Here is a 26,511-nt window from a genome sequence, read left to right on the forward strand (position 1 = left end):
CGCGCCGTTTGAGAGCTCTCCTGCTGCGCCGCGCACCGTCCGTGAGCGCACGAGTCAAGATAGCCCCCGAGCCGCACCGCTCCCGCGCACGCATCCAAACCAATCAGACGCGCGGCGCAGGGCCCGGCTGCAATTTTTTTACCCGTGACTTGACCCGACGCTGCGCCGCACCGCCACCCGGCGACCTGCGCCTGCCGACCCATTGGGCCGCGCGCCGCACTGCCATACCCATACCGGAGACCCAAGGTTTCGTACCGGAGAAGACCCCCTTTCCCCACAAAACAAAACGACCGCCCCTCCGCCCTTCTCCCGCCCTCGCCCCTCTCCCTCTCCTCCTCCCCTCCTTCCCCGGCAAGACTAGGGTTTGCAGCCACCGGGCCTCACCATGTACAACGGAGGCGACCACTACGACGGGAACGGCGGCGGCGCCGCCAACGCCAACAGCCTCTTCAGCGGCGGCGGGTTCATGCCCTCGCAGACCACCAACACCCCGGAGGGCAGCGGCGGCATCACCAAGGTTTGCCTTCCTAGCAATCCCGCCCAATCTCCCCTTGTTTTGTTTCCGGCCCCCAAATCTGATGATGCCGTCCCCTCCCGCTCAGACTCGCGGCGCGCAGACGCTGCTCCCGCTCACCGTCAAGCAGATTATGGACGCGTCCCAGACCAACGACGACAAGTCCAGTTTCGCTGTCAATGGCACCGAGGTGTCCACGGTACGAATACTGCCTCTTCGCCCGGTGTTTTTTGTTTTGTTTGAACTCCTCTTAACCCGGTGCTTAAGGACATTGTAAATAATCGACTCTCCTTTTTGGGGGATTTAATCGTTTCTTTTGTTTGAGCACTGATTCGACTTGTTTTGTATGCTTGCTGTGAAAGGTTTCACATTGTAGTTGGCAGAGCGGATTATAGTCGGACCGACACCTTCCTAGGAAAAAAAAAGAACCTTCCTCCGGACTGAAACATGTCTGTTCTTGAATTATTATTACTCACTCCGATCCAGGGAGTGAGGAAACGAATCTCCTCTCGTAATTTTATTTAGGCAAGCGGATTTGAAATTTGAACATATAACACTGGTCAGGTGTATTAGTTCAACTATGCAATAGGGAAAGAAACAATACCTTGGTTAGCGTCCATATTGCATTTGCTGAAGTTCTGTAATTTCTGTTCCTCTCCTAACCACACCCACCATCTGTAATGGGGCCTAAATGGCCCACACCAATGGGACTCCTTTACAAGGCATGACTCTGCAGCGCTGCTTGCTACCAGCGTTCACACAGTCATTGCTGTCCGTTTGATGGAAGGGATGCCGGAGGCTCATGCAGCCTCCCTTCCCCTTGTCACATACTCCCTCCGTTCACTATTATAAGATGTTTTGGATATTTCAAGATAGACTACATACGCAATATAATGAGTGAACAAACACACTCACTAAAACGTGTCTGCATACATCTAATTGAGAAAAAAAGTTGGAAACCATACACATGGCTAGTGAGCCACTGGGGCATCCTGGTTAACCATACACATGAGCCCAAATTGCTAGTAAAACACCCCCGGTTCAGCCATTTAATCAGGTTGGGGCTGGCTGCAGTGCAAGTGCAAGGATTGTGCAGTCATGTATTTCCGAACCTTGTGGTTTTGTGAAATGCACGCAGTTTAGAGGGCCCAATCGCAACTCGCCTTTGGCTGTTTGTGTAGTGTGGTTTGAAATGGTTTTTCTTTGAACACTTTGCTTCCTATCGAGATCGACGGAGATCAGCTTGTTGTTTATCTAATTGTTTTATTGCCCTGGATTGCAGGTTAGGCTTGTAGGACGCATGATGAATAAGGCAGAGCGGATGACAGATGTACGATTCATTCTTGATGATGGTACAGGCAGGATAGAAGTGAATCGCTGGTGAGATGTTATGTATTGCTTTGGTTTGTCTACAGTCGACCAAATTTTGGAGTGTCACTCATATACGCTGTCCTTTATTTTATTTTTCCAGGGAAAATGAGACATCGGACACTACAGAAATGGGTTTAGTCAAGTAAGGATTAAAACTGGTTGTCATATGATGGGAAATTGGTTTCCATGCAATAAACTTCACATCTTCGTCTTCTTTTGTTTACAAGGGATGGTGACTATGTTATTGTCAATGGTGGTCTGAAAAGCTTTCAAGGGAAGCGTCACATTGTTGCTTATTCCGTGCGGTGAGCACTTTGATCCTCCTTTTATGATATTAGAATGTGAGCTTTCAATAATTTATTTCGTTAGTTAGGCTGTGGTTGGCATTGTGATGAATTATAAAAATGTTGTTTGTCCAACAGTTTTTGCCTCTTTTATTATTGGGTAACCACCCTTTTCCTGCCTTTATGGATATATTTTTCCACTGCCGATTATTAAATAGTGAATGCTTCTTTCTAAGCCGACTGAGAAACTCGTATTGTTAAGTCGATTGAGAAACTCATATTTCTAAGTCACAACCACAACCCTTAATCCTTTATCCAATGGACACATTTTAGAAGTCATATGCAATGCCAGTTGCACACTTATACACATGAAGTTCCATGAGAACTTCTGTGCGACTCTAGGTCTCACGATGTGCAATTTGATCAGCTTATAATTAATATTTTATGGGTCACCTTACAAATAGCAAAACTGTATGAAGTTCAGTGTTGCGCAGTTCAGCTGCTGCAAACTGAGCCTTAGTATTTTAATGAAGTTTGCTGTATAAAGGTTTGCTCTCTATTGAATCATGCCACTATAAAGGTGATTTGTATTTGTGCAGCTTTTCCATGTGCAGAAGTAGTAGAACAATTTAAATGGCTGGTGTTACCGTGTTAGGGACAACAGTCCCTCTGTTACGAATCATAAATAACTAAATATTGTAGTACATATGCACAATTATGTGATTACCGAACTTCTGACCAACATAATGATATATGGTGCTGTTAATATTATTGTAGTGTCGATTGTTTCTCATCCAAATGCGTTGATATATAAGACTGAAATTGTTTTGCTGTATGATGCGTGTAAAAGCAGTTAAGATTTTCTGTGGTGGAATGGTGTCTAACCTATGAGAATATTTTCTATACCCATTTGACATTGGTCAGCTACATTTTAATCTTACTTTATATGAATTCTTGTCAGGCTTGTAACCAACTACAATGATATAACACATCACTTTCTGTACTGCATTTATGTGCATTTGGATCTTGCCAAGGCTAAGGTACTGTCATCCAAGCCTTTCTTTCTAGTAGGATTTTATTTACAAACTGAACAGTATCTATAATTTCTGAAGATGCTTTCATTTCTTTGGATCTTTTATTGTTGGTAGAAATCTGGGACACAGCCTCAAGTAACTGCTAATGCATCATGGAACCAAGCTCCGCCCCCTAATAATCAGGTAGTTTGAGGAAGTATATCATCATTTTACTATAATAATCCACTGAATTGCTGCCGAACATGTTTGCTCCTCCTTACTCAGGCCCCAACACTATCTGCATCTGGGAATGCTGGTGGGCAAGATTTAACTGATATGGTCATGAATGTTTTTCATGACCCAATGCTTGTGTAAGTTAATTCTGTTGCAGTGTTATGTTATGCTTAGCGCTAGTGGGTTCTTTTTCATATAATTTGTACCACCTGTGTCCCCTGCGATCCTCCCCTTCCAGGCCTCCATGGTCATGCTGATGGGAAATATAAGCTTTTCTACTGTATATATGCCTCAATATTGCTAGGTATTCTCTCATTTATAGAATGGAGAACGATGACTGCATTGTGTTCCTGCAGAAACCTGGAGCATGGAGTTAGTATCGAACAGGTTGCAAGCCGTCTTAACATATCAGATGCACTTGCCAGGTATCACCCTTTACCCCGGCCCCTCTGAAATACATTTGACATTCTAATAATCCTGAATTTCTTTTTCACAGGTCGACTGTTACACATCTTATTGATGTTGGCAACCTCTATCCAACTATCGATGACAACCATTACAAGTCTACACTGAATGGTTGATATGGCTGTGCCCACGCGTGCAAGCGTTAGGCTCCCCTGGAGCGATCGAATAATATAAGCACTCTTGCAAGAGTTGTTTTTGCAGAGTGGCTTGCTGGTCCTCTAGACAGTCGCAAGGAGAGCAACTTAACGGCTAGGTTAAGTTGCATATCTAAGCACTTGCGCCTTATGTGTAATGGATATGAGTAGGTTAGATCTCTAGGTGCTTTCGTTTGTGTTTGCTACTGCAGTACCTCGAGAACATCCATGCCTGTGTGACCTGCAATTAGTTTGCGACTTGTTTGTGGTTATGACTCTGCCCTGCATATTGTTTCTGGATTCAGTTAACGTTTGCCCTAAAAATGCATATCATGCATCTGATTATTTCTGGATTCGAAATCCTCGGTGCACCTCAAAAGAATGCAATATCAAAAAGGAGAGAAGTTTTTTGGCACCAGATTATTTTTGCTGTAGCAGATGATGTAAAACTGCTGCCAAAAATACGACTGGGGGAGACGGCAGGACGGTGGCGGGCAAGTTCAGTGATAGTGGCAGGAGCTCAGGGATGGCGAGGTATGGGGCGGCCGTGTGGGGACGGGTGATGGGCCGGCCGGCGTCGACGGGACATGGCAGCTATTTTGCGAGCTCGACGGGGTCAGGGGGCAGCTGCAGAGGTCACTGAGGGATGAGGTAATATATTTATGTTGGTAAAGTGGGATTTATATGGTATAGAAGCTTGTGTGTGTGTGTGTGTGTGGATGGTTTGAGTTGTACGCACGACGAACTAAAAAGTGCAGTTCCAACGCACGACTTCAGTTGACAAAAAACAAAGAAGATAGCACCCGCATGATAGAGCGGCGGGGTTCATGGTGGCCGGCGGAGTGAAGAGTTCGAAATATGCAGCATTGGAGCTAAAATTTGGGTATCATAGGCCGGAGCTTTTTTTTTGGGTAAAAATGCACTAAACCGCAATCTTTTGGGCAAGGCCGCAGTTTTCATATCTGGTGGAGATGCTCTTACGATCCAGATGGAACATTGTTATGGAGGAACATGTCACAACTCACAGCGCCACAGTTACACAAGACACAGACAAAATGTGAAATGCTGTTACACCTAATACTATGTCGTTCTGCCTCTAAATTTTTTCCTCTTCCTTTTTACACTGCGAAGGAACAGCTACAATCGTTTCGGAAATTTGATTCGTAGGGATAATTCTCCCTTGCCTGGACCCAAGATCTGGCTTTTCTACAAAACAAGTGGCCTGGGAAAGTGGCTCTAATTACATGCGGATGCTGATGCGTGGCCATGGCTTGCCGTTGTCCCTTCTAGCCACCAAGGAATTTGTCCACTTTGACATTGTCTCCTCTTGTCAAGAACTTCATGCAAATGGGAGGATTCACCTTGGCAAGGGCAAGAATGGACTGAGGCAGGGTCCAGATCCCGTCCCCGCAAATCAACCCTGAAGCGACAGCAGGTCCGAAGGCATCTGCTTTTGCCTTGTTCACCTTCTCCCACACAAAGAGTATGAAGCTGCCCAGGAACATGTCGATCGCAAAGTATGACCCTATGTAGAAAGGTATAGCCATTGCCATAGGGAGCGGGATGAACCTCGAAAACTTGTGCGGTGTCAAGTCTCTTATCAGGTTGATGGCAATAGCCGCAGCGAAGAAGATGTAGCAGAGAGTCAGGCAGTTCTCCGGAAGCGTGTTGAAGCCATCCACACCCAATATCGCCATGTTTCGGTACACAATGGCATAAGGCGCTGGGTATTCGGTGCCGCTTGTGCCGATGTCGCTGAAGGCCTTGTAGAACAGCCAGAAGACACAGGGGGAAATGACACAACCCATTGCTGTGCCTATCACCTGGCTGATAAACATGGACTTTGGTGACGCCAAAGTCAAGTAACCAGTCTTGAAGTCTTGCATCAGGTCAGAGGCAGTTGACACGATGCTCATCATCACACCACATGCAGCAAGTCCTACAAGCACACCGCCATTGGCAAGGCCAGCCCATGCACCAAAGACGAAGATAGCAAGCTTGCCATAGGTGGAGGCAAGGGACCAATCAGTGAGCCCACTTCCGTAGGCATTGCAGAAGGCCAGGATAGGTGCTACCACATAGGCAACTAAAATGTAGTACCACTTGAGCTGCGGGAAGATCTGAGGAAGAGTGCCGATAGATATAGAAGCAACTACGGCATAGCCTCCATATGCAACTGCCATGGGGATTTGATCTTTCAGGAATAGTTCAGTGCGACGCTCATCATCAAAGGACATAGCTTCAGCGGTGGGGCTGCCATTGTCTGAAACAGGAAGCATGGCTTTCGAATTTTTATGAACCATTGATATGAAGCCGGCAATTGTGCGGATAAGCACCTTGACAAAGTTATATAGCCCATCCCCAAGAATCAAAGCAATGGATATAAAGACCTGTAATGGTAAAGCAACCAGCAATCAAAAATCTTGGTCGCAAAACTGTTGGTTTTTTCAGACAACATTGTTGGATTTTAGCTTAGACGAAAGTGAAGACAGTGCAAGATCAGAGTGCTTACCCTGTAAGCCTGCAGCCCATGAAGACTAGATTCTGGGAGAGAAGCAGGGTACCAACTCCCTTTTTTCTTGCCAATGAGAGGCCACATTATACCCCACGAGATGATACCTCCTAGAATAACAGACACATTCACGATGTGTGGGCAGATCATGCCAACCCCAACATATGTAGGAGAGAAATCAAAGTAGAACCTGGAAGACGATAAGTTAGGTTCAGTATAGGAGACTGCCAGGGAACTACCGTAAGCAAATGTTCAGACACTAGACATTATCTTGCAGCCGGTAAATAAGCATAAATAATTTCCACCATGACTATAGAAGAAAAACATAGTGTAGCAAGATGTAGACGTTTCTGTAGATACATTAGTCAGGTTATTTCCAGATATTGGACAAATCATAATCAATGCTGTCAGCAGAACCAAGATGATGTCATTACTGACCTATTCTTGTAAGCTTCAAGGCCTAATGTTGGGAAGTTCTTGAAACCGCAGTCATCGCCACCACTGAAGAACCATTGGAAAAAGCCCCAGAAAAAGCTCAACATAAAGTACCTGCCCAGTATCTTTACTTGCTTCCTGAAACAAGATGGTCACTGCTGTCAGCAAAGTTTTTTGGCACTTGTATAAGCAGTAGAGAACAGAACTGCTATCAACATACTTTGCAAGCTTGGCGCCCTCAGGTGTGTGAAAACCATTGATGAGATAAGCAGTTGCTGTGCCACTTGGATAGGTCAGCTTGTAGTCGACAATCATGATCTGGAAGAGCAACTCAGCTGATGAGAACAAAGTTTGCTTGTACTCCCTCTGTAAAGAAATATAAGAGTGTTTAGATCACTAAAGTAGTGATCTAAACGCTCTTATATTTCTTTACGGAGGGAGTATACAGTTATTTAGTAAGAACAAAGGGAGAAACATGTTGAAGGCCTTACTTTTCTCATGGGCACAAGAGCAAAAATCCCAATAAAACTGACGAGGAAAAGAAAGCCTATCATCCATCCAAGGTGAGGTTCCTTGATGTTCCAAGCATCATTAGCCTCCGTTGCTTGCTTAGCTATTGTGTCACTCATTCCAAACAGATAACTGCCAAACCCACCTGACCAATCGTAACAAATAAGAAAAGCAACATGTCAATTAGCCAAAGTAATTTGTTTGTGCATAATGACATACTAGCAAGTACAGTTTCACAAGGCAGGCAGATCGATCAGCAAAGATAAATAGGGTTATGTGCTAATGTACTTTCCACAATTACAGAAATTAATCAAGCAGTTGATTTCATGCATCGTATGATTTCCTCATCTTACGAATTATGATCATATATTTTTGCGAATCATCCCATGACCAATTTGAAACATAGATAATCAGTTAATCATCGCTCACCATCCTGGAAATTCCTATTTGATACTGGTGCAGTTGAAAGAGAAACAGAAGCATATGTAAAGCTGCTGACAAGAATTTCCACATAGTAGACCGACTTATGAACAAAGGACATTTGTGTCCATTTTCAAATCAGCAACGCGTATGCACTGTCACGGGGACTCTCAAGTCTGTGAAATGAAATCAGCGACTATCACATGAAAGTATTCCCATATAAGCTTGAACGTACATGTAACATGGTTCCAAAATAAACCCACAGACCATACTAGTTGTTTATGTTCATGTGGACTCAATGCTTCACATGCATGCGTCATGTCTATCATAGATAAATAAATACTAGAAAACAATGAGCCGTGCATCTATCTATTTTAAGCTGAGAAGTCAAACCAAGCACGCTCCTCCATTTGCAGCTTGTCCTCAACACTAGCTGTAATTTGCCTCTCCATCCTTATCACCAGCGCCAAAACTTCAAAAGATGTTGTTGACCATTGCACCTACTTGGTTCACTCATTCACCTAATGAACCAACCAAAAATGGTCCCTAATTTCGTCCTAGATGCTTCACAGTTCAGTCAGGTGCACGCAAGTACCATCGTCTCCAACATCTAGTTCGGAAGATTGGAAAAACAAAAGGCACACTGCAGTCCACCTAACACACCTATCAAACCACAAAGTCCGAATCCAAGAAGTTTCTTGTGTTGTGCTTTCCCTATCGTTGCTCTCATCATAAGCCCACTTTGGAGGATTTGAATGCGACTGGTTCGTATTTTTCCTTGGGGGCAAAAGAAACAATGGATTCCCTGATGCCCCAAGCCACCAACCCACTAGTGCAAATCGCTATGCCTATGCCCACCTCTACCTCCTGAGCCCAGATCTGCATCGTGCTCCTCCTTATCCCCCATAGCCCAGATTACGACGAATCCCAAAGCTATCGACATACACGCACGAACGAAATGGATTCGTCTACTGGTCAATGTCAGACAAACTTTCCATACGAAGGTAAGAGCACGAAATTGAGGCGTTGAAGCAAAGCCGACACTCAAACTTGACATTCGCAAAAAAAACAATGTTCCTAGCACGCTTCAATTGTAATTTGTAACTGTAACCGAGTGTAGTGGAAGGTTGGGGGAGGTTACCGCTGAAGGCGATGCCGTAGGCGGAGACGACGCAGGTCTGGATGACGGTGTTCTCCTGGCGGGTGAAGGGCTGGCCGACGAGGCCCATCCGCTCGAAGGCGTTGGTCCAGAGGCGGACGAAGAAGAAGCCGAGCAGCCCCGCGGAGACGTTGAGCGAGGGGATGATCCCCGTGGTGAGGTTGAGCTTCATGACGATGACGCTGAACATGACGGCGAGCAGCGCGCTGACGACCAAGGCCCGCAGCGTGAGCTGCTCCCTCCACGACGGCACCGCCTTGTCCGCGAAGACCTGCTCCACCGAGGCGTCCTCGGGGCTGGCGCCGCCATTGGCGGCCTCGCCCGCGCCCTTGCCCGCGTGGCCGTGGCGGTGGCGGAGCGTGGGGCCCGTGTTCCCCGCCGCCTCCGCCACCTCGTCGTCCCCGGCGGCGCCGTGGGTGGTGCGCGTGGCCATTGGCTTGGCCGCTTGGACTCGCGGTGCTTGCTTCGTTGGAGTGGTGGTGGTGGTGGTGGTGGGGGAGAGAAAATGCTGGGGCGCGATGGCTACGGCCCGGCCCAGGCGTCAGGCGTGAGCTGTCTCTCTGTGCTGCGCTGTGCCAGGCAATATTTATTGAGGGTGTGGCCCGTGCAGGTGCAGCAGCGGGTGGTGTGCCGTGGGGGTGGCGTCCCCCGAGGCGCTTGACGACCGTCGTGATGGGATCGGACGGGCAGGATTGCTGGTGGCCGGGTAGTATTTGATTTGATTTGATTTGTCGTCTCCAGGATGCATGGGCCGGCCGAACCGCACGCACCGTTTCTTATCGAGCTCCTTCCTTCCACGTATGGTGTAGCGACGCCTTCCTCAATCAAATCAAACGATATAGTAATACGTAGTAGCAGATTGTAATCTCTCTCTCTCTTTAATCAACGAACCTTGCTATGCGTAGGACAAGTTCCTGTACAACACTATACGATTAGAGACAACCATAAATAGTTCAGTTTGTGGGCCATAGCATGCAGAGATGATTTCCTCTCTTATCGTACTGCTCGGACGAGAAAAGCATCGTATGCAGAGCAGTTTCGTTAATCAACAAAGGAACGATCTACTACTACTATTACATTTGCGATTTCTTATTTTAGCTGGTGATGTGATGTACTTGATCCCAGCTCTCGTCAATTAGTTAGTTGATTATTAGTGGAGATATGAGCTCAGCATATACTAGGCATTATGCCGCGTTTACGTACGTCTTGGGAGAGCTATGCCGTGTTCACGCTGAGGTCTGTATGCTTATGGCTGTATCATTTGCGCGCATAACATTCGTACGCGGTCTCTTTTCTTTCTTCATTTGCTCTCGCCGTCAATCATTGCGAGGCAGAACCAGCCTCCTTCGTTATCTCGTCGAGCCATCTGGAGACAGGAAGCACCGCGACGCGACGCAACATGGAGCGCATCTCGAAGAATTATCTTTTGCATCTTCCGAGTGGATCAGCCCGGCTGTCAGCCGTCGTGGACCTGGACATGGACCACCATTTTCCGCCAAGGCTCGTCATTGCTTCCCATCCCGGAGCTTGCCTGCCTGGGCACGCCGCGCATGTCTCGCAAGCTCTCGACCACTGTTCACCCCACATCCGGGCTGCTATCATGCACAGTCCGACTTGTTGGAATCAAGGCTGGAATTTGTGGTCGGCTCACTTAGAAACAGCCAATGGATCGTTGATCGGTTCGCATGTGGGAAAGCGACCGCAGAGCAGCGGTTGGATCCAAGTTGGGCGCCGCGGCGGCAATAGGGATGGATGCTGTATACGCTGTTGGCGGTCGCGATCTTGTTTGAAAAGAGATGATCGAAATTGATCTCACGGCGGAAAACACAAGCCGGGCTGGCTGGAGGAGCGCGCATCAGACGTCCGAATCACCTTCAGGCGGCACGCCACGGCCAGCCACGCACGCGCGCGCCCCCGAAGGAAGAAGCCCTCGCGCACGCATCCGACCATCTGAAAGCAACCTTGCCACGATGCGACTATAGATGCTAAGCTGGATGGAGTTCGATCGGTAGTTTGTGCTGCTCTATATGATAGTATGATATATTCAGATTCCTGATAAGATACGGCACGGCAAGAGCATCTTATTTTTGATAAATGACATTTTAATTAAATTGATATATCAAGGTGATACAACCGCATTCAAAAAATGTCCGACCTCTGCATAACATGATGTACACAGGCAATAAGTTCAAATGACCAAAAAATAAACATAGTTTTGCAGCAAAAATAAATCAATCCAGCCTAGGGTGGGGCAGATCCTATAGAAAGATTACATCGCCATCCATGGAGAGGGGAAACCTCCCTGGCGGTATGCTCCAGTGGTGTAGACGCCATCATAAAAAAGTCTCTGTCCTCCGACTTCTGTAGGATAGACTAAAAGTACGGAGTCATCCGTACATGCATGAATAATCTGCACAGGAGAAGAACCACATTTATTATTAAAAACCACATCATTCCTGGTAAGCCACAATGCCCAGCATAAGGCAGCCACCCCACCAAAAATATGTGCAGAAAATTATTTGTCAATACCCCACGACCAATTGCCAAATATGTTACGTGCACTATGTGGGGGGTATAGATTTGAAGCTAATTGAACTATGGTCCATACCGCACAAGTAAACTTACACTCAAAAAATAGGTGTTTAATAGACTCATCATGTTGGCAAAAAGACACATGTCTTACTACCTTGTCAGTTATGTCGTGCTAGACTATCTCTAGTTAAGATGACCCCTCTGCTTAAAAACCCGAGAAATATCTTCACTCTTAGAGGTATTTTTAGCTTCCATAATTTTTTGTTATCAACGGAAACATCAATATGAGTCATCGCATTGTATAAGGACTTGACTGAGAACTGTCGTTTTGATGCAGTTTTCATCGAAACTTGTCCAACTCGTTTGTCAGTTGAATGTCCTTCAAACGAGAGAGTAATTCATTCCATGCTACCAGGTGAGGGCCAAAGAGGTCCCTATGAAAATAAATATCGGGGTTTTTTTTATTTCAAAACTTGTTTGGTCGTGAAAAATTTATGTCTGACAATCTTGTACAAGTTAGGGTACCGCACCATCAGTGGGGTGGCGCATAGCCAGTTATCTTCCCAGAATCAAACCTGAGAACCATCCCTAATTGAGAAAGTACCAAACTAAAAAAAAGAATTCCTTGGTCTTCATGACACCATACCAAATACTTTCTCAATTAGGTACAAATACGTGGGGTCCAAAGCCATTTTTCAAGTTCATTGGTACCACATCCATTGGTACCGGTTCGTGGCCGGAACCGGGACAGAAGGGGGGCCTTTAGTCCCGGTTCCCACCATGAACCGGGACCAATGATGTGCCTATATATACCCCTCGCCGGCGAGCAGAGCACTCCACACTGCTCTGTTTTTTCTGACCGGCGAGGGGAGGGCTTTGTGGTGCTCTAGCTCACCTCCTATGCACATGAGGTGTTCGATGAAATGCCCGAGCCACACTACTTAAGCTTTCTCCTCTCCAAGCTTGACCTCCAAACTCCATTTTCCTCAATATTTGTCTAGGTTTAGTGGTCCGTCACGTCCCGTCCCCGTCTTCACCGCCGTCGATCGCCCACGCTGATCTCGTCGCCGGCACCACCATGGTGAGCCTCTTATTCTTATCTTCTTTCTGAAAGGATTTTTTTTCTTACTTGTATGTTTAGATAGATACTTGTATAATTTTCTTACTTTTATTATTGCTTCTTATTATACAGTGCGATGGTTTTGATATCCGCCCCCGTCAGCCCTCGTCCTGTCTATGATTCAGATGTGGTATATACTATCTTTTATAACTATTTGGTTCATTTATTGTTTATGACAATTATACTGACCAACATGACATAGATTTTATTTATCTAGGAGGTATGTGAACCGGAAATTCCGACCGACCCTATTGTCGAGAGGTTAAATTTAGTTGAAGAAGAAAACAATTACTTGAAGGAAAAAATAAAAATTGAGGAGGAGAAGATGATATTGGAGTTGCATGTTGCGGATGTCGTCGATGATCATAAGATCAATATGGATGCAATGCGCTTGAAGATTAGAAAGATTAGAAAATATGTCATTCATACCGAGGCTTGGTATCATTATGCCGTTGGATCAATTGTTACCTTGGTTGCGATTATGATCGCATCTGTTGTTGCATTGAAATGTTTTATATTGTTTCAATGTATGGTTTAATTAGATGCTCTGGAGAGTTATATGTTGTTGAATGAGAACTATGTATGTACTTTGGTTTTATTGTGATGATGAACTTCTATTAATTTGGTCACTTATCTATTCATGATGTTCTGGAATGGTTTTTGACACACTTAATTATATATAATGCACGCAGATGAACCGGCAATGGATGTACGGTGACAGACACACCTCCGAGTACATTAAGGGTGTGCATAGTTTTCTCGAAGTGGCTGAGGCAAACAAGCAGAATGGTTTTATATGTTGTCCATGCCCTATATGTGGGAATACGAAGTCTTACTCTGACTCGAAAACCCTTCACACCCACCTGCTTTATAAGGGTTTCATGCCACACTATAATGTTTGGACCAAGCACAGAGAAATAGGGGTTATGATGGAAGACAGCGAAGAAGAAGAGGACGATGACAACTATGTGCCCCCTGAATACGGTGATGCTGCAACAGGGGGGGGGGGGGCTGCTGAAGATCAAGAGGAACCAGACGATGTGCCCGATGATGATCTCCGTCGGGTCATTGTTGTTGCAAGGAGACTATGCGAAAGTCAAAAGGAGAAGCTGAAGTTCGATCACATGTTAGAGGATCACAAAAAAGGTTTTTACCCCAATTGTGAAGATGGCAACACAAAGCTCAGTACCGTACTGAAATTGCTACAGTGGAAGGCAGAGAATGCTGTGCCTGACAAAGGATTTGAGAAGCTACTGAAAATATTGAAGAAGAAGCTTCCAAAGGATAACGAATTGCCCGACAGTACATACACAACAAAGAAGGTCGTATGCCCTCTAGGATTGGAGGTGCAGAAGATACATGCATGCCCTAATGACTGCATTCTCTACCGTGGTGCGTATGAGGATTTGAACGCATGCCCGGTATGCGGTGCATTGCGGTATAAGATCAGACGAGATGACCCTGGTGATGTTGATGGCGAGCCCCCCAGGAAGAGGGTTCCTGCCAAGGTGATGTGGTATGCTCCTATAATACCATGGTTGAAACGTTTGTTCAGAAACAAAGAGCATGCCAAGTTGATGCGATGGCATAGAGAGGACCGTAAGAAAGACGGGAAGTTGAGAGCACCAGCTGACAGGTCGTAGTGGACAAAAATCGAGAGAAAGTACCTGGCTGAGTTTGCAGGTGACCCAAGGAACGTATGGTTTGGTTTAAGCGTGGATGGCATTAATCCTTTCAAGGAGCAGAGCATCAATCACAGCACCTGGCCCGTGACTCTATGTATGTATAACCTTCCTCCTTGGATGTGCATGAAGCGGAAGTTCATTATGATGTCAGTTCTCATCCAAGGCCCTAAGCAACCCGGCAACGACATTGATGTGTACCTAAGGCCATTATTTGAAGAACTTTTACAGCTGTGGAATGGAAAAGGTACACGTGTGTGGGATGAGCACAAACAGGAGGAATTTGACCTGCATGTGTTGTTGTTTGTAACCATCAATGATTGGCCTACTCTCAGTAACCTTTCATGACAGACAAACAAGGGATACCACGCATGCACGCACTGTTTAGATGACACCGAAAGTATATACTTGGACAAATGCAGGAAGAATGTGTACCTGGGGCATCGTCGATTTCTTCCGACCAACCATCAATGTCGAAAGAAAGGCAAGCATTTCAAAGGCGAGGCAGATCACCGGAAGAAGCCCGCCATGTGTACCGGTGATCACGTACTTGCTATGGTCAATGATTTACAGGTAATCTTTGGAAAGGGTCCAGGCGGACTATTTGTTCCGAATGACGCCGAGGGACGTGAAGGAAATATGCCCTAGAGGCAATAACAAAGTTATTATTTATTTCCTTAATTCATGATAAATGTTTATTATTCATGCTAGAATTGTATTAACCAGAAACTTAGTACATTTGTGAATACATAGACAAAAACTATAGTCCCTAGTATGCCTCTACTTGACTAGCTCGTGAATCAAAGATGGTTATGTTTCCTAACCATAGACATGTGTTGTCATTTGATGAATGGGATCACATCATTAGGAGAATGATGTGATGGACATGACCAATTCGTTATCTTAGCATTATGATCATGTTAGTTTCATTGCTACTACTTTCTGCATGACTTACACAAGTTCCTCAGACTATGAGATTATGCAACTCCCGAATACCGAGGAACACTTTGTGTGCTACCAAACATCACAACGTAAAAGGGTGATTATAAAGGTGCTCTACAGGTGTCTCCGAAGGTGTTTGTTGGGTTGGCATAGATCGAGATTAGGATTTGTCATTCCGTGTTTCAGAGAGGTATCTGTAGGCCCTCTCGATAATACTCATCACTATAAGCCTTGCAAGCATTGTGACTAATGAGTTAGTTGCGGGGTGAAGTATTATAGAACGAGTAAAGAGACTTGCCGGTAACGAGATTGAACTAGGTATTGAGATACCGACGATCGAATCTCGGGCAAGTAACATACCGATGACAAAGGGAACAACGTATGTTGTTATGCAGTTTGACCGATAAAGATCTTCGTAGAATATGTAGGAACCAATATGAGCATCCAGGTTCTGCTATTGATTATTGACCGGAGACGTGTCTCGGTCATGTCTACATAGTTCTTGAACCCGTAGGGTCCGCACGCTTAACGTTCGATGACGATTGGTATTATGAGTTTATGTGTTTTGATGTACCGAAAGTAGTTCAGAGTCCCGGATGTGATCACGGACATGACGAGGAGTCTCTAAATGGTCGAGACATAAAGATTGATATATTGGACGGCTATATTTGAACACCGAAAGTGTTTCGGATGATTTCGGAGAAAACTGGAGTGTGTAGGGGTTACCGGAACCCCTCGGGGAAGTATTGGGCCTTAGTGGGCCTTAGGGGAGAGAGAGGGCAGCAGCCTAGGAGGTGGCACCCCCCCAAGGGGGGTCCGAATTGGACTAGGGGAGGGGGTCGCGACCCCTCTTTCCCTCTTCCTCTCCCTCTCCTTCCTTCCGCCTTCCCCCTCCTAGTTGGACTAGGAAAGGAGGAGTCCTACTCCAACTAGGAGGAGGACTCCTCCCCTCCTTGCGCGCCCAAGGGCCGGCCGGCCTCCCCCCTTGCTCCTTTATATACGAGGGCAGGGGCACCCTAGAACACACAAGTTGACATTGTTTAGCTGTGTGCGGTGCCCCTCTCCACAGTTACACACCTTTTTCATATCGTCATAGTGCTTAGGCGAAGCCGTGCGCCGGTAACTTCATCATCACTGTCACGATGCCGTCGTACTGACCAAACTCTCCCTCGGCCTCAACTGGATCAAGAGTACGAGGGACGTCCCCGAGCTGAACGTGTGCTGATCGCGGAGGTGCCGTACATTCGGTGCTAAGATCGGTCGGATCATGAAGACGTATGACTACATCAACCGCGTTGTCATAACGCTTCCGCTTTCGGTCTACGAGGGTACGTGGACACACTCTCCCCTCTCGTTGCTATGCATCACATAGATAGATCTTGTGTGATCGTAGGATTTTTTTGAAATTACCGCGTTACCCAACAGTGGCATCCGAGCGAGGTCTATGCGTAGATGTTATATGCACGAGTAGAACACAAAGTGTTGTGGGCGATAATAGTCATACTGCTTACCAGCATGTCGTACTTTGATTCGGCGGTATTGTTGGATGAAGTAGTTCAGACAGACATTACGCGTACGCTTACGCGAGACTGGTTCTACCGACGTGCTTTGCACATAGGTGGCTTGTGAGTGTTTATTTCTCCAACTTTAGTTGAATCGAGTGTGGCTACGCCCGGTCCTTGTTGAAGGTTAAAACATCACACTTGATGAAAAATCATTGTGGTTTTGATGCGTAGGTAAGAACGGTTCTTGCTAGAAGCCCGTAGCAGCCACGTAAAACTTGCAACAACGAAGTAGAGGACGTCTAACTTGTATTTGCAGGGCTTGCTGTGATGTGATATGGTGAAGCATGATGTGATATAAATTGTTGTATGAGATGATCATGTTTTGTAACAAAGTTATCGGCAACTCGCAGGAGCCATATGGTTGTCGCTTTATTGTATGCAACGCAATCGCCATGTAATTGTTTTACTTTATCACTAAGCGGTAGCGATAGTCGTAGTAACAATAGGTGGCGAGACAACAACGATGCTACGATGGAGATCAAGGTGTCGTGCTGGTGATGTTGAAGATCATGACGATGCTTCGGTGATGGAGATCATGAGCACAAGATGATGATGGCCATATCATGTCACATATTTTGATTGCATGTGATGTTTATCCTTTATGCATCTTATTTTGCTTAGAACGTCGGTAGCATTATAAGATGATCCCTTACTAAATTTCAAGGTACAATTGTTCTCCCTGAGTATGCACCATTGCTACAGTTCGTCGTGCCAAGACACCACATGATGATCGGGTGTGATAAGCTCTACGTTCACATACAACGGGTGCAATCCAGTTTTGCACATGCAGAATACTCGGGTTAAACTTGACAAGCCTAGCATATGCAGATATGGCCTCGAAAGACTGAGACCGAAAGGTCGAGCGTGAATCATATAGTAGATATGATCAACATAGTGATGTTCGCCATTGAAAACTATTCTATCTCACGTGATGATCAGACATGGTTTAGTTGATTTGGATCACGTGATCACTTAGATGATTAGAGGGATGTCTATCTAAGTGGGAGTTCTTAAGTAATATGATTAATTGAACTTTAATTTATCATGTACTTAGTACCTGATAGTATTTTGCATGTCTATGTTGTTGTAGATCAATGGCCCGTGCTACCGTTCCTTTGAATTTTAATGCGTTCCTAGAGAATGCTAAGTTGAAAGATGATGGCAGCAACTACACATACTGGGTCCATAACTTGAGGATTATCCTCATTGTTGCATAGAAGAATTACGTCCTAGAAGCACCGCTAGGTGCCAGGCCTGGTGCAGATGCTACTGATGACGTTAAGAACGTATGGCAGATCAAAGCTGATGACTACTCGATAGTTCAGCGTGCCATGCTTTACGACTTAGAATCGGGACTTCACAGATTTTTTGAACGTCATGGAGCATATGAGATGTTCCAAGAGTTGAAGTTAATATTTCAAGCAAATGCCCGAGTTAAGAGATATGAAGTCTCCAAAAAGTTCTACAGCTACAAAATGGAGGAGAATAGTTCTGTTAGTGAGCACATACTCAGAATGTCTGGGTACCATAACCACTTGACCCAGCTAGGAGTTAATCTTCCTGATGATAGTGTCATTGACAGAGTTCTTGAATCACTACCACCAAGCTATAAAGGCTTCGTGATGAACTATAATATGCAAGGGATGGACAAGACTATTCCCGAGCTCTTTGCGATGCTAAAAGCCGCGGAGGTAGAAATCAAAAAGGAGCATCAAGTTTTGATGGTCAATAAGACCACTAGTTTCAAGAAAAAGGGCAAAGGGAAAAAAGAGAACTTCAAGAAGAACGGCAAAAAGGTTGCTGCTCAAGAGAAGAAACCCAAGTCTGGACCTAAGCCTGAAACTGAGTTCTTCTACTGCAAAGGGACTGGTCACTGGAAGTGGAACTGCCCCAAGTATTTGGCGGATAAGAAGGATGGCAAAGTGAAAGGTATATTTGATATACATGTTATTGACGTGTACTTAACTAATGCTCACGGTAGCGCCTGGGTATTTGATACTGGTTCTATTGCTCATATTTGCAACTTGAAACAGGGGCTACGGATTAAGCGAAGATTGGCTAAGGACAAGGTGACGATGCACGTGGGAAATGGTTCCAAAGTCGATGTGATCGCGGTCGGCACGCTACCTCTACATTTACCATCGGGATTAGTTTTAGACCTGAATAATTGTTATTTGGTGCCAGTGTTGAGCATGAACATTATATCTGGATCTTGTTTGATGCGAGACAGTTATTCATTTAAATCAGAGAATAATGGTTGTTCTATTTATATGAGTAATATCTTTTATGTACATGCACCCCTGATGAGTGGTCTATCTTTGTTGAATCTCGATAGTAGTAATACACATATTCATAGTGTTGAAGCCAAAAGATTGAAGTTTAATAATGATAGTGCAACTTATTTGTGGCACTGCCGTTTGGGTCATATCAGTGTAAAGCGCATGAAGAAACTCCATACTGATGGATTTTTGGAATCACTTGATTATGAATCACTGGGTGCTTGCGAACCGTGCCTTATGGGCAAGATGACTAAAACTACGTTCTCCAGAACAATGGGACGAGCTACTGACTTGTTAGAAATAATACATACCAATGTATGCGGTCCAATGAGTATTGATGCTCATGGTGGGTATCATTATTTTCTCACCTTTCACAGATGATTTAAGCAGATATGGTTATGTCTACTTAATGAAGCATAAGTCTGAAATATTTGAAAAGTTCAAAGAATTTCAGAGTGAAGTGGAAAATCATCGTAACAAGAAAATAAAGTTTCTACGATCTGATCGTGGAGGAGAATATTTGAGTTATGAGTTTGGTCTTCATTTGAAACAACATGGGATAGTTTCACAATTAACGCCACCTAGAACACCACAGCGAAATGGTGTGTCCGAACATCGTAACCGTACTTTCTTAGATATGGTGCGATCTATGATGTCTCTTACTGATTTACCGCTATCATTTTGGGTTTATGCTTTAGAGACGGTTGCATTCACTTTAAATAGGGCACCATCTAAATCCGTTGAGACGACGCCTTATGAACTGTGGTTTGGCAAAAAACCAAAGTTGTCGTTTCTGAAAGTTTGGGGCTGCGATGCTTATGTGAAAAAGCTTCAACCTGATAAGCTCGAACCCAAATCAGAGAAGTGCATCTTCATAGGATACCCAAAACAAACTGTTGGGTACACCTTCTATCACAGATCCAAAGGCAAAATCTTTGTTGCTAAAAATGGATCCTTTCTAGAGAAGGAGTTTCTCTCGAAAGAAGTGAGTGGGAGGAAAGTACAACTTGATGAGGTAACTGTACCTGCTCCCTTATTGTAAAGTAGTTCATCACATAAATCAGTTCCTGTGATTCCTACACCAATTAGTGAGGAAGCTAATGATGATGATCATGAAGCTTCAGATCAAGTTACTACCGAACCTCGTAGGTCTTCTAGAGTAAGATCTTGTCACAGCCCTAAATTATTGCTTGTATTAGTTGCATCATAGAGCAATCATGCATCATGTCTAAATTTCTGAAACTTGGAACTGAGGAAGGTGGAATCCTCAAAAACTTTAAATAAAAGAAGGGCAAGGAACCCTGGAGATCTCATTCTTTGTTTCCAAGATGTCCTTTTGCAATGTTTGAGAATTTTGGCAAGAGCTATATATCAAACCAGAATTTAGGAACATTTTTAAGGATTTATTTCTGGGGCTCTGAATTTAAATCAATAGCTATTTGAATTTGAGTTATATTCATATAACTAGAATATAATTTCAAATATCTTTGAAACATTTTATGTGCTTTTGGAAATGTCCATCCTACAACATAAAATTATTCAAAGGGTTTTGTCACTGTTTTGAAATTGTTTGAATTTTGAACAGTGGCAGAATATTAAACAAAAGAAACCATAACAGTAAAAAAATAAAACAGAGCACTTAGGCTGGCCGGCATGTGTCCTTCTTCGTTCCTGTGTCTGTCCCTTCGGGGAAATGTCACGCGATGAATACCGGAGTCCTGTTAGCCTGCTACAGCCCGGTTTACCGGAGTCCTGCTAGCCCAGTTGCTACAGCCCGGATTCACTCGCTGATGACCGACACGTTCGTTGTTGGGTCATGTATGCATGTCCCTGTAAGTTAGTGCCACTTTGGGTTCACGACTAGCCATGTCAGCCCGGGTTCTTTGTCATATGGATGCTAGCGGCACTATCATATATGTGAGCCAAAAAGGCGCAAACGGTCCCGGGCGAGGTAAGGTGGCACCCGTGGGAATATCGTGCGTGAGGCCGCAAAGTGATATGATGTGTTACATGCTAGATCAGTGTGACTCAGGATCAGGGTCCTGACAGCTTTGGTATCAGAGCTTGACTGCCTGTAGGATTACCAAGCCAAACTGGTCGAAGTTGAGTCTAGAAATTCTTTAGTTATATAAGGGAATTGATTGTGGGATGGAACGTAAGGCTCTTTTTACTCCTTATACCTTATGCCCTTCTGATCTGAGTCATCTTATCTTTTCTACGGGGTTAAGGAACTAGGCTCTCTCCTTCTTCTATCAGGATCACGTGTTACTAATCCGTAGACTTATAGGATTGTTGGATCCAAGCCTCAGTTCAGTTTCTACTATCTTCGTGTATTCATAGTTGATCTCAGAACCTTGTTGTTATGATGTTCGAGTGGCTATGCCACCATTTTTGTAGCATGTCTCCAATATTTTTGAGCATTTATAACCGTTATGCTGTCCGAGTCATCCCAGGTTTCTAAACAATCTGATGCACTTGCAATCCTTTCCGTCTGGTTTTGATGTTCCTTTGGGCCAGGCTGATCACACTAATTGCCGAGTTGAGGTAATCTATTGCCTCGACATATATGTTGGAGTTATTGTTATGACCCTAGGTGTCTTAGGGGATCATCTAGTAATCTAGCCATGATTTGTGTCCCAGTGTGATGATTCTGGCCATCATTCTCGAGAGCATCTCGTGATGCCATTTAGTTGGTAGGTATTCTATTCCTGGGCTCTTGAACCCGAGATTCACTCTACCTACTTCATGTTGTTAGTGTTTGCTAGTTTCTTTAGGTTATTAGTAACCTTTGCGATAGTCCTCGAGATTCGTGGTATATCCTTCTTCCAAATACCATGAACTGCTTATGGCAGAAGTTCTCTGCTAAACCGAAAGATCACAACCAGAGTGCTCTTGACGAGTTCTCGATTCTATGCTGTTACTCTGCCAGTTCTAGCTTTTCTGCATGGGTTATCCGGAAAAAATATGTTGAACTCGTTCGACATGCTAATCCATGCATCCACAACTCGGAAAATCATATGTTCTTTTGAGTTGTCCCTCTTTAGTTGTTTTCTGGCCTTATCTATCAATTGATAGTCAAGAGTATGCGTGCATTCGTTCATCGATGCATGTTATTCTTGTGGTCCGTCAAGCCATTATATTCCGGAATGACTAGGAGAAACAAACTCCAGTACCTCATCCATATCCAGGATTGGGTCAAAGCAGTTGTGTTCCGCAGATCAAATACTAATCCAGCTTTTGTTCTGTTCTACCTTGGAGTATTACCATCTTTATATTAAGGTTATCATGGGAATTGCACACCATCCGATGAACTCTTGATACAGTGATACTTCTCGCCATCGATATTCATTCCTTGGTTCCCGTGTTATTATAACCAGAACGCCGACAAGTGAATCGTGATGTGTGAAATCTATACTCCTAGCAACTCGGTTGCTTGGTAGTTAAATGGAAAATAACCTCATTCTTAGCGTGTTGGTTGTTGAATCATCACCCTAAGGTTGATCGTGCCCCTAGTCCTTAATTTCGATACACTCTTCGATCAATGAGTTAGGGCTGTGCCAATCCCTTGCTTATTTGATCATTTCGTCTTGCCCTTAGAAGCAAGATTTTTCTCGAGCTTGGTAACATACCGGCGGTTCGCGATTTTCCGAATATCTTCTCAGAAGTATCACCAGGTCGTCACCTGACCGCTATGTTGAGTTCATGATCAAGTTGGTTTTCTTGTAACCACCCTTTCTCCAAGAATCTGTGTCGGATACCCTGAGCTAGTTGGTTAGGCTAAACAACAACTTGGAGAGTTGGAAGATAAAAGCTTGTCCGACTTAGTTCATTTTAAGGGATATCTTGTGTGTGTGTGTGTGTGTGTGTGTGTGTGTGTGTGTGTGTGTGTTGAAGATAGACGATATCTTCCTTGATTGAACCTCGTGGTCAATTATTGGATCTATTGTCTTGCCAAAACTTTGATTTGAGTATGGGCTATAGTCAAATCAAATCAGAACCAACGATGTTCGTAATGTTGTCTTACTCGTGGTTGTCCCTCGAGCATACACCATTATATCTTTTGGGTCTAGCCAATACCATCGCCTTGTTCACATAGTTGTGGAATTCCATCTCCATTGGAATCTTGATAAATTGTTGTTGAGCCCATCGACAACATCCTTATCTCCTCCATGATGTTGTTGGACATTAAGCTAGTGTTGGAAACTTGTGCTAGCATTTTCTTCGTGCTATCTCATGAAGGATATGTTTGGATGAAAGAAGTGACTTTCTTTAATTCACATGCACTTGATGTAAGTTGTTGCCGTGGATCTGAGAAAGATTGTTTTTGCTTCCTCTGGAATCGTCCCAAGTTAGTCACGCATGTGCGAAGTACTCTATGGTTTGACAGGTTGGCCGCCTCCATTCCATATGTGTTTCCTAGCACACTAAGCCACTGATTGATTTGTTCAAAGAGAATGAGATCCTTCATAAGAGCTAATCATATGACTTATGCAAGGACTTCGATATCCTCAATGATGGTCCCCAACCTGAACTCGACAGTGTTTTTTTATAAGACTGCCACGTGGTCACGCTTGTCTAGGACAGTGTGTTCACAGGTGTGTAGCAAAACCAGATCATATTTTGGAGCTTACTACCGTAGTTCATTCCCCGAGAGTCTCGCAACGTCATCTCGTCCATTTGTGTTGGAAACTATCATTTTTCTTTCTAGACTCGATGAGTCTGGAATATCCTGCCACCAACCAGGTCTGAATCTCAGGCAGATGTGATGGTTGGAACGTTTCCCAAGAACTATAATTCTGGTCTCTCTATAACCGGTAAAGTGGATGTCGTGGCCAACACACCAGCCGGAAGATCTATTATTGTAGTAACTTGATTGAGAAAGTTGGCCACCTCCCCATAAGGATTTCGTAGGATTTACTCCAACAATTGTTCCTTATGATTTTTTGTGTTCCCGAAGTCCGACCTTTTACTTGATGTTCTAGATATCAAACCATATCTATGAATGTGATACGCTAGTACATCAAGGAGAACATTAGAACCGGAGTTCTAAATGTCTCTCGGTCGATCATCCAGATTCTGTTTCCTTGGCCTCGCTAAGGTGAAATCTAAGAAGGTGTTATCTTCGTTTGCATCTGCATCGTCCATCACTATTCATCATGGTGGTATGTTGTGTTGCTAGGATCCTTGACACGGATGTTGGTAAAACCTTGATGAGTATGGAAATGCTCAAGTTCTTGAGGGCACACTCCGTCACTAGGTTATATTCTTGGTATCAATTGGAATGTGCCTCCCATTTGCCGAGTTGTTCTATAACCATAGTTTTCTTTCCGATCTGAGTATGCAATTTCTTCAAACTCCGTTAAACAATCATTTGTGAATTGCCTTGGCCTGGTAAGAAGAGTTTCAATGATCTATGTATCAAAAGTAATTCTTTTTGCCACTTAAGGGTTAATTCTACGAGTCACCTCCTCTAAGATGTCTCGTTATGGTATCATGGCAACTCAGCTCCTCGCTATGTTGGCAACCGTTCACCACCTTCTTTAGTGTGGAACTATCGCCTATCTACTGAACCTTCGTCATCTGTTTCACTCCATCACTCTAGATGTATGATTAGCATCTCAGCTCAAGAGATGTTCTTATGTCTCGTTCCGTAAGTTGATCTTGTGATCATTAAGATGATCCATCATTGTAGAGTTGTCTCTGTCCTCGTGTTTGATGAAGGTCTCGGAAGCAAAGACGTCAAGATCAATTGGAGAAATGAATCAACATCTTTGAGAAGGGCAATTGGATCATGAAGATCGTGTTAGCTTTGTGTCCCCTCTGTCTACTTACCTCATGTCTTGAATCTCGGGACGAGATTCTTGTTTAGTGGGGGTGAGTTGTCACAGCCCTAGATTATTGCTTTTATTAGTTGCATCATAGAGCAATCATGCATCATGTCTAAATTTCTGAAACTTGGAACTGAGGAAGGTGGAAGCCTCAAAAACTTTAAATAAAAGAAGGGCAAGGAACCCTGGAAATCTCATTCTTTGTTTCCAAGATGTCCTTTTGCAATGTTTGAGAATTTTGGCAAGAGCTATATATCAAACCAGAATTTAGGAACATTTTTAAGGATTTATTTCTGGGGCTCTGAATTTAAATCAATAGCTATTTGAATTTGAGTTATATTCATATAACTAGAATATAATTTCAAATATCTTTGAAACATTTTATGTGCTTTTGGAAATGTACATCCTGCAACATAAAATTATTTAAAGGGTTTTGTCACTGTTTTGAAATTGTTTGAATTTTGAACAGTGGCAGAATATTAAACAAAAGAAAACATAACAGTAAAAAAATAAAACAGAGCACTTAGGCTGGCCGGCATGTGTCCTTCTTCGTTCCTGTGTCTGTCCCTTCGGGGAAATGTCACGCGATGAATACCGGAGTCCTGTTAGCCTGCTACAGCCCGGTTTACCGGAGTCCTGCTAGCCCAGTTGCTACAGCCTGGATTCACTCGCTGATGACCGACACGTTCGTTGTTGGGTCATGTATGCCTGTCCCTGTAAGTTAGTGCCACTTTGGGTTCACGACTAGCCATGTCAGCCCGGGTTCTTTGTCATATGGATGCTAGCGGCACTATCATATACGTGAGCCAAAAGGCGCAAACGGTCCCGGGCTAGGTAAGGTGGCACCAGTGGGAATACCGTGCGTGAGGCCGCAAAGTGATATGATGTGTTACATGCTAGATCGGTGTGACTCAGGATCGGGGTCCCGACAGCTTAGGTAAGGACCCCGATCCTGAGTCACACCGATCTAGCATGTAACACATCATATCACTTTGCGGCCTCACGCACGGTATTCCCACGGGTGCCACCTTACCTGGCCCGGGACTGTTTGCGCCTTTTGGCTCACGTATATGATAGTGCCGCTAGCATCCATATGACAAAGAACCCGGGCTGACATGGCTAGTCGTGAACCCAAAGTGGCACTAACTTACAGGACAGGCATACATGACCCAACAATGAACGTGTCGGTCATCAGCGAGTGAATCCGGGCTGTAGCAACTGGGCTAGCAGGACTCCGGTAAACCGGGCTGTAGCAGGCTAACAGGACTCCGGTATTCATCGCGTGACATTTCCCCGAAGGGACATACACATGAACGAAGAAGGACACATGCCGGCCAGCCTAAGTGCTATGTTTTATTTTTTTACTGTTATGTTTTCTTTTGTTTAATATTCTGCCACTGTTCAAAATTCAAACAATTTCAAAACAGTGACAAAACCCTTTGAATAATTTTATGTTGCAGGATGGACATTTCCAAAAGCACATAAAATGTTTCAAAGATATTTGAAATTATA

The 26,511-nt window shown here is 44.4% G+C and overlaps 2 protein-coding genes across 2 annotated transcripts; one reads left to right on the forward strand and one right to left on the reverse strand.

The window, feature by feature from the left end:
• The first annotated feature begins 206 nt into the window (after positions 1 to 206).
• On the forward strand, positions 207 to 4,322 carry LOC119324942 (replication protein A 32 kDa subunit B-like). Its single transcript, XM_037598705.1, has 10 exons — positions 207 to 517; positions 603 to 713; positions 1,797 to 1,894; positions 1,986 to 2,027; positions 2,113 to 2,190; positions 3,131 to 3,209; positions 3,318 to 3,386; positions 3,468 to 3,553; positions 3,773 to 3,841; positions 3,913 to 4,322. The coding sequence occupies exons 1-10, from the start codon at positions 386 to 388 to the stop codon at positions 3,995 to 3,997; spliced, it is 849 nt and encodes a 282-aa protein (XP_037454602.1). The 5' UTR covers positions 207 to 385; the 3' UTR covers positions 3,998 to 4,322.
• A 628-nt stretch (positions 4,323 to 4,950) lies between these two features.
• LOC119320185 (probable metal-nicotianamine transporter YSL14) lies at positions 4,951 to 9,574 on the reverse strand. Its single transcript, XM_037594290.1, has 6 exons — positions 9,034 to 9,574; positions 7,454 to 7,617; positions 7,183 to 7,280; positions 6,966 to 7,100; positions 6,528 to 6,717; positions 4,951 to 6,405 (listed from the first exon to the last, which is right to left on the reverse strand). The coding sequence occupies exons 1-6, from the start codon at positions 9,482 to 9,484 to the stop codon at positions 5,302 to 5,304; spliced, it is 2,142 nt and encodes a 713-aa protein (XP_037450187.1). The 5' UTR covers positions 9,485 to 9,574; the 3' UTR covers positions 4,951 to 5,301.
• Between the last annotated feature and the right edge of the window lie 16,937 nt (positions 9,575 to 26,511).

Source organism: Triticum dicoccoides, chromosome 6B (assembly GCF_002162155.2).
Source record: "Triticum dicoccoides isolate Atlit2015 ecotype Zavitan chromosome 6B, WEW_v2.0, whole genome shotgun sequence".
Taxonomy (NCBI): Eukaryota; Viridiplantae; Streptophyta; class Magnoliopsida; order Poales; family Poaceae; genus Triticum; species Triticum dicoccoides.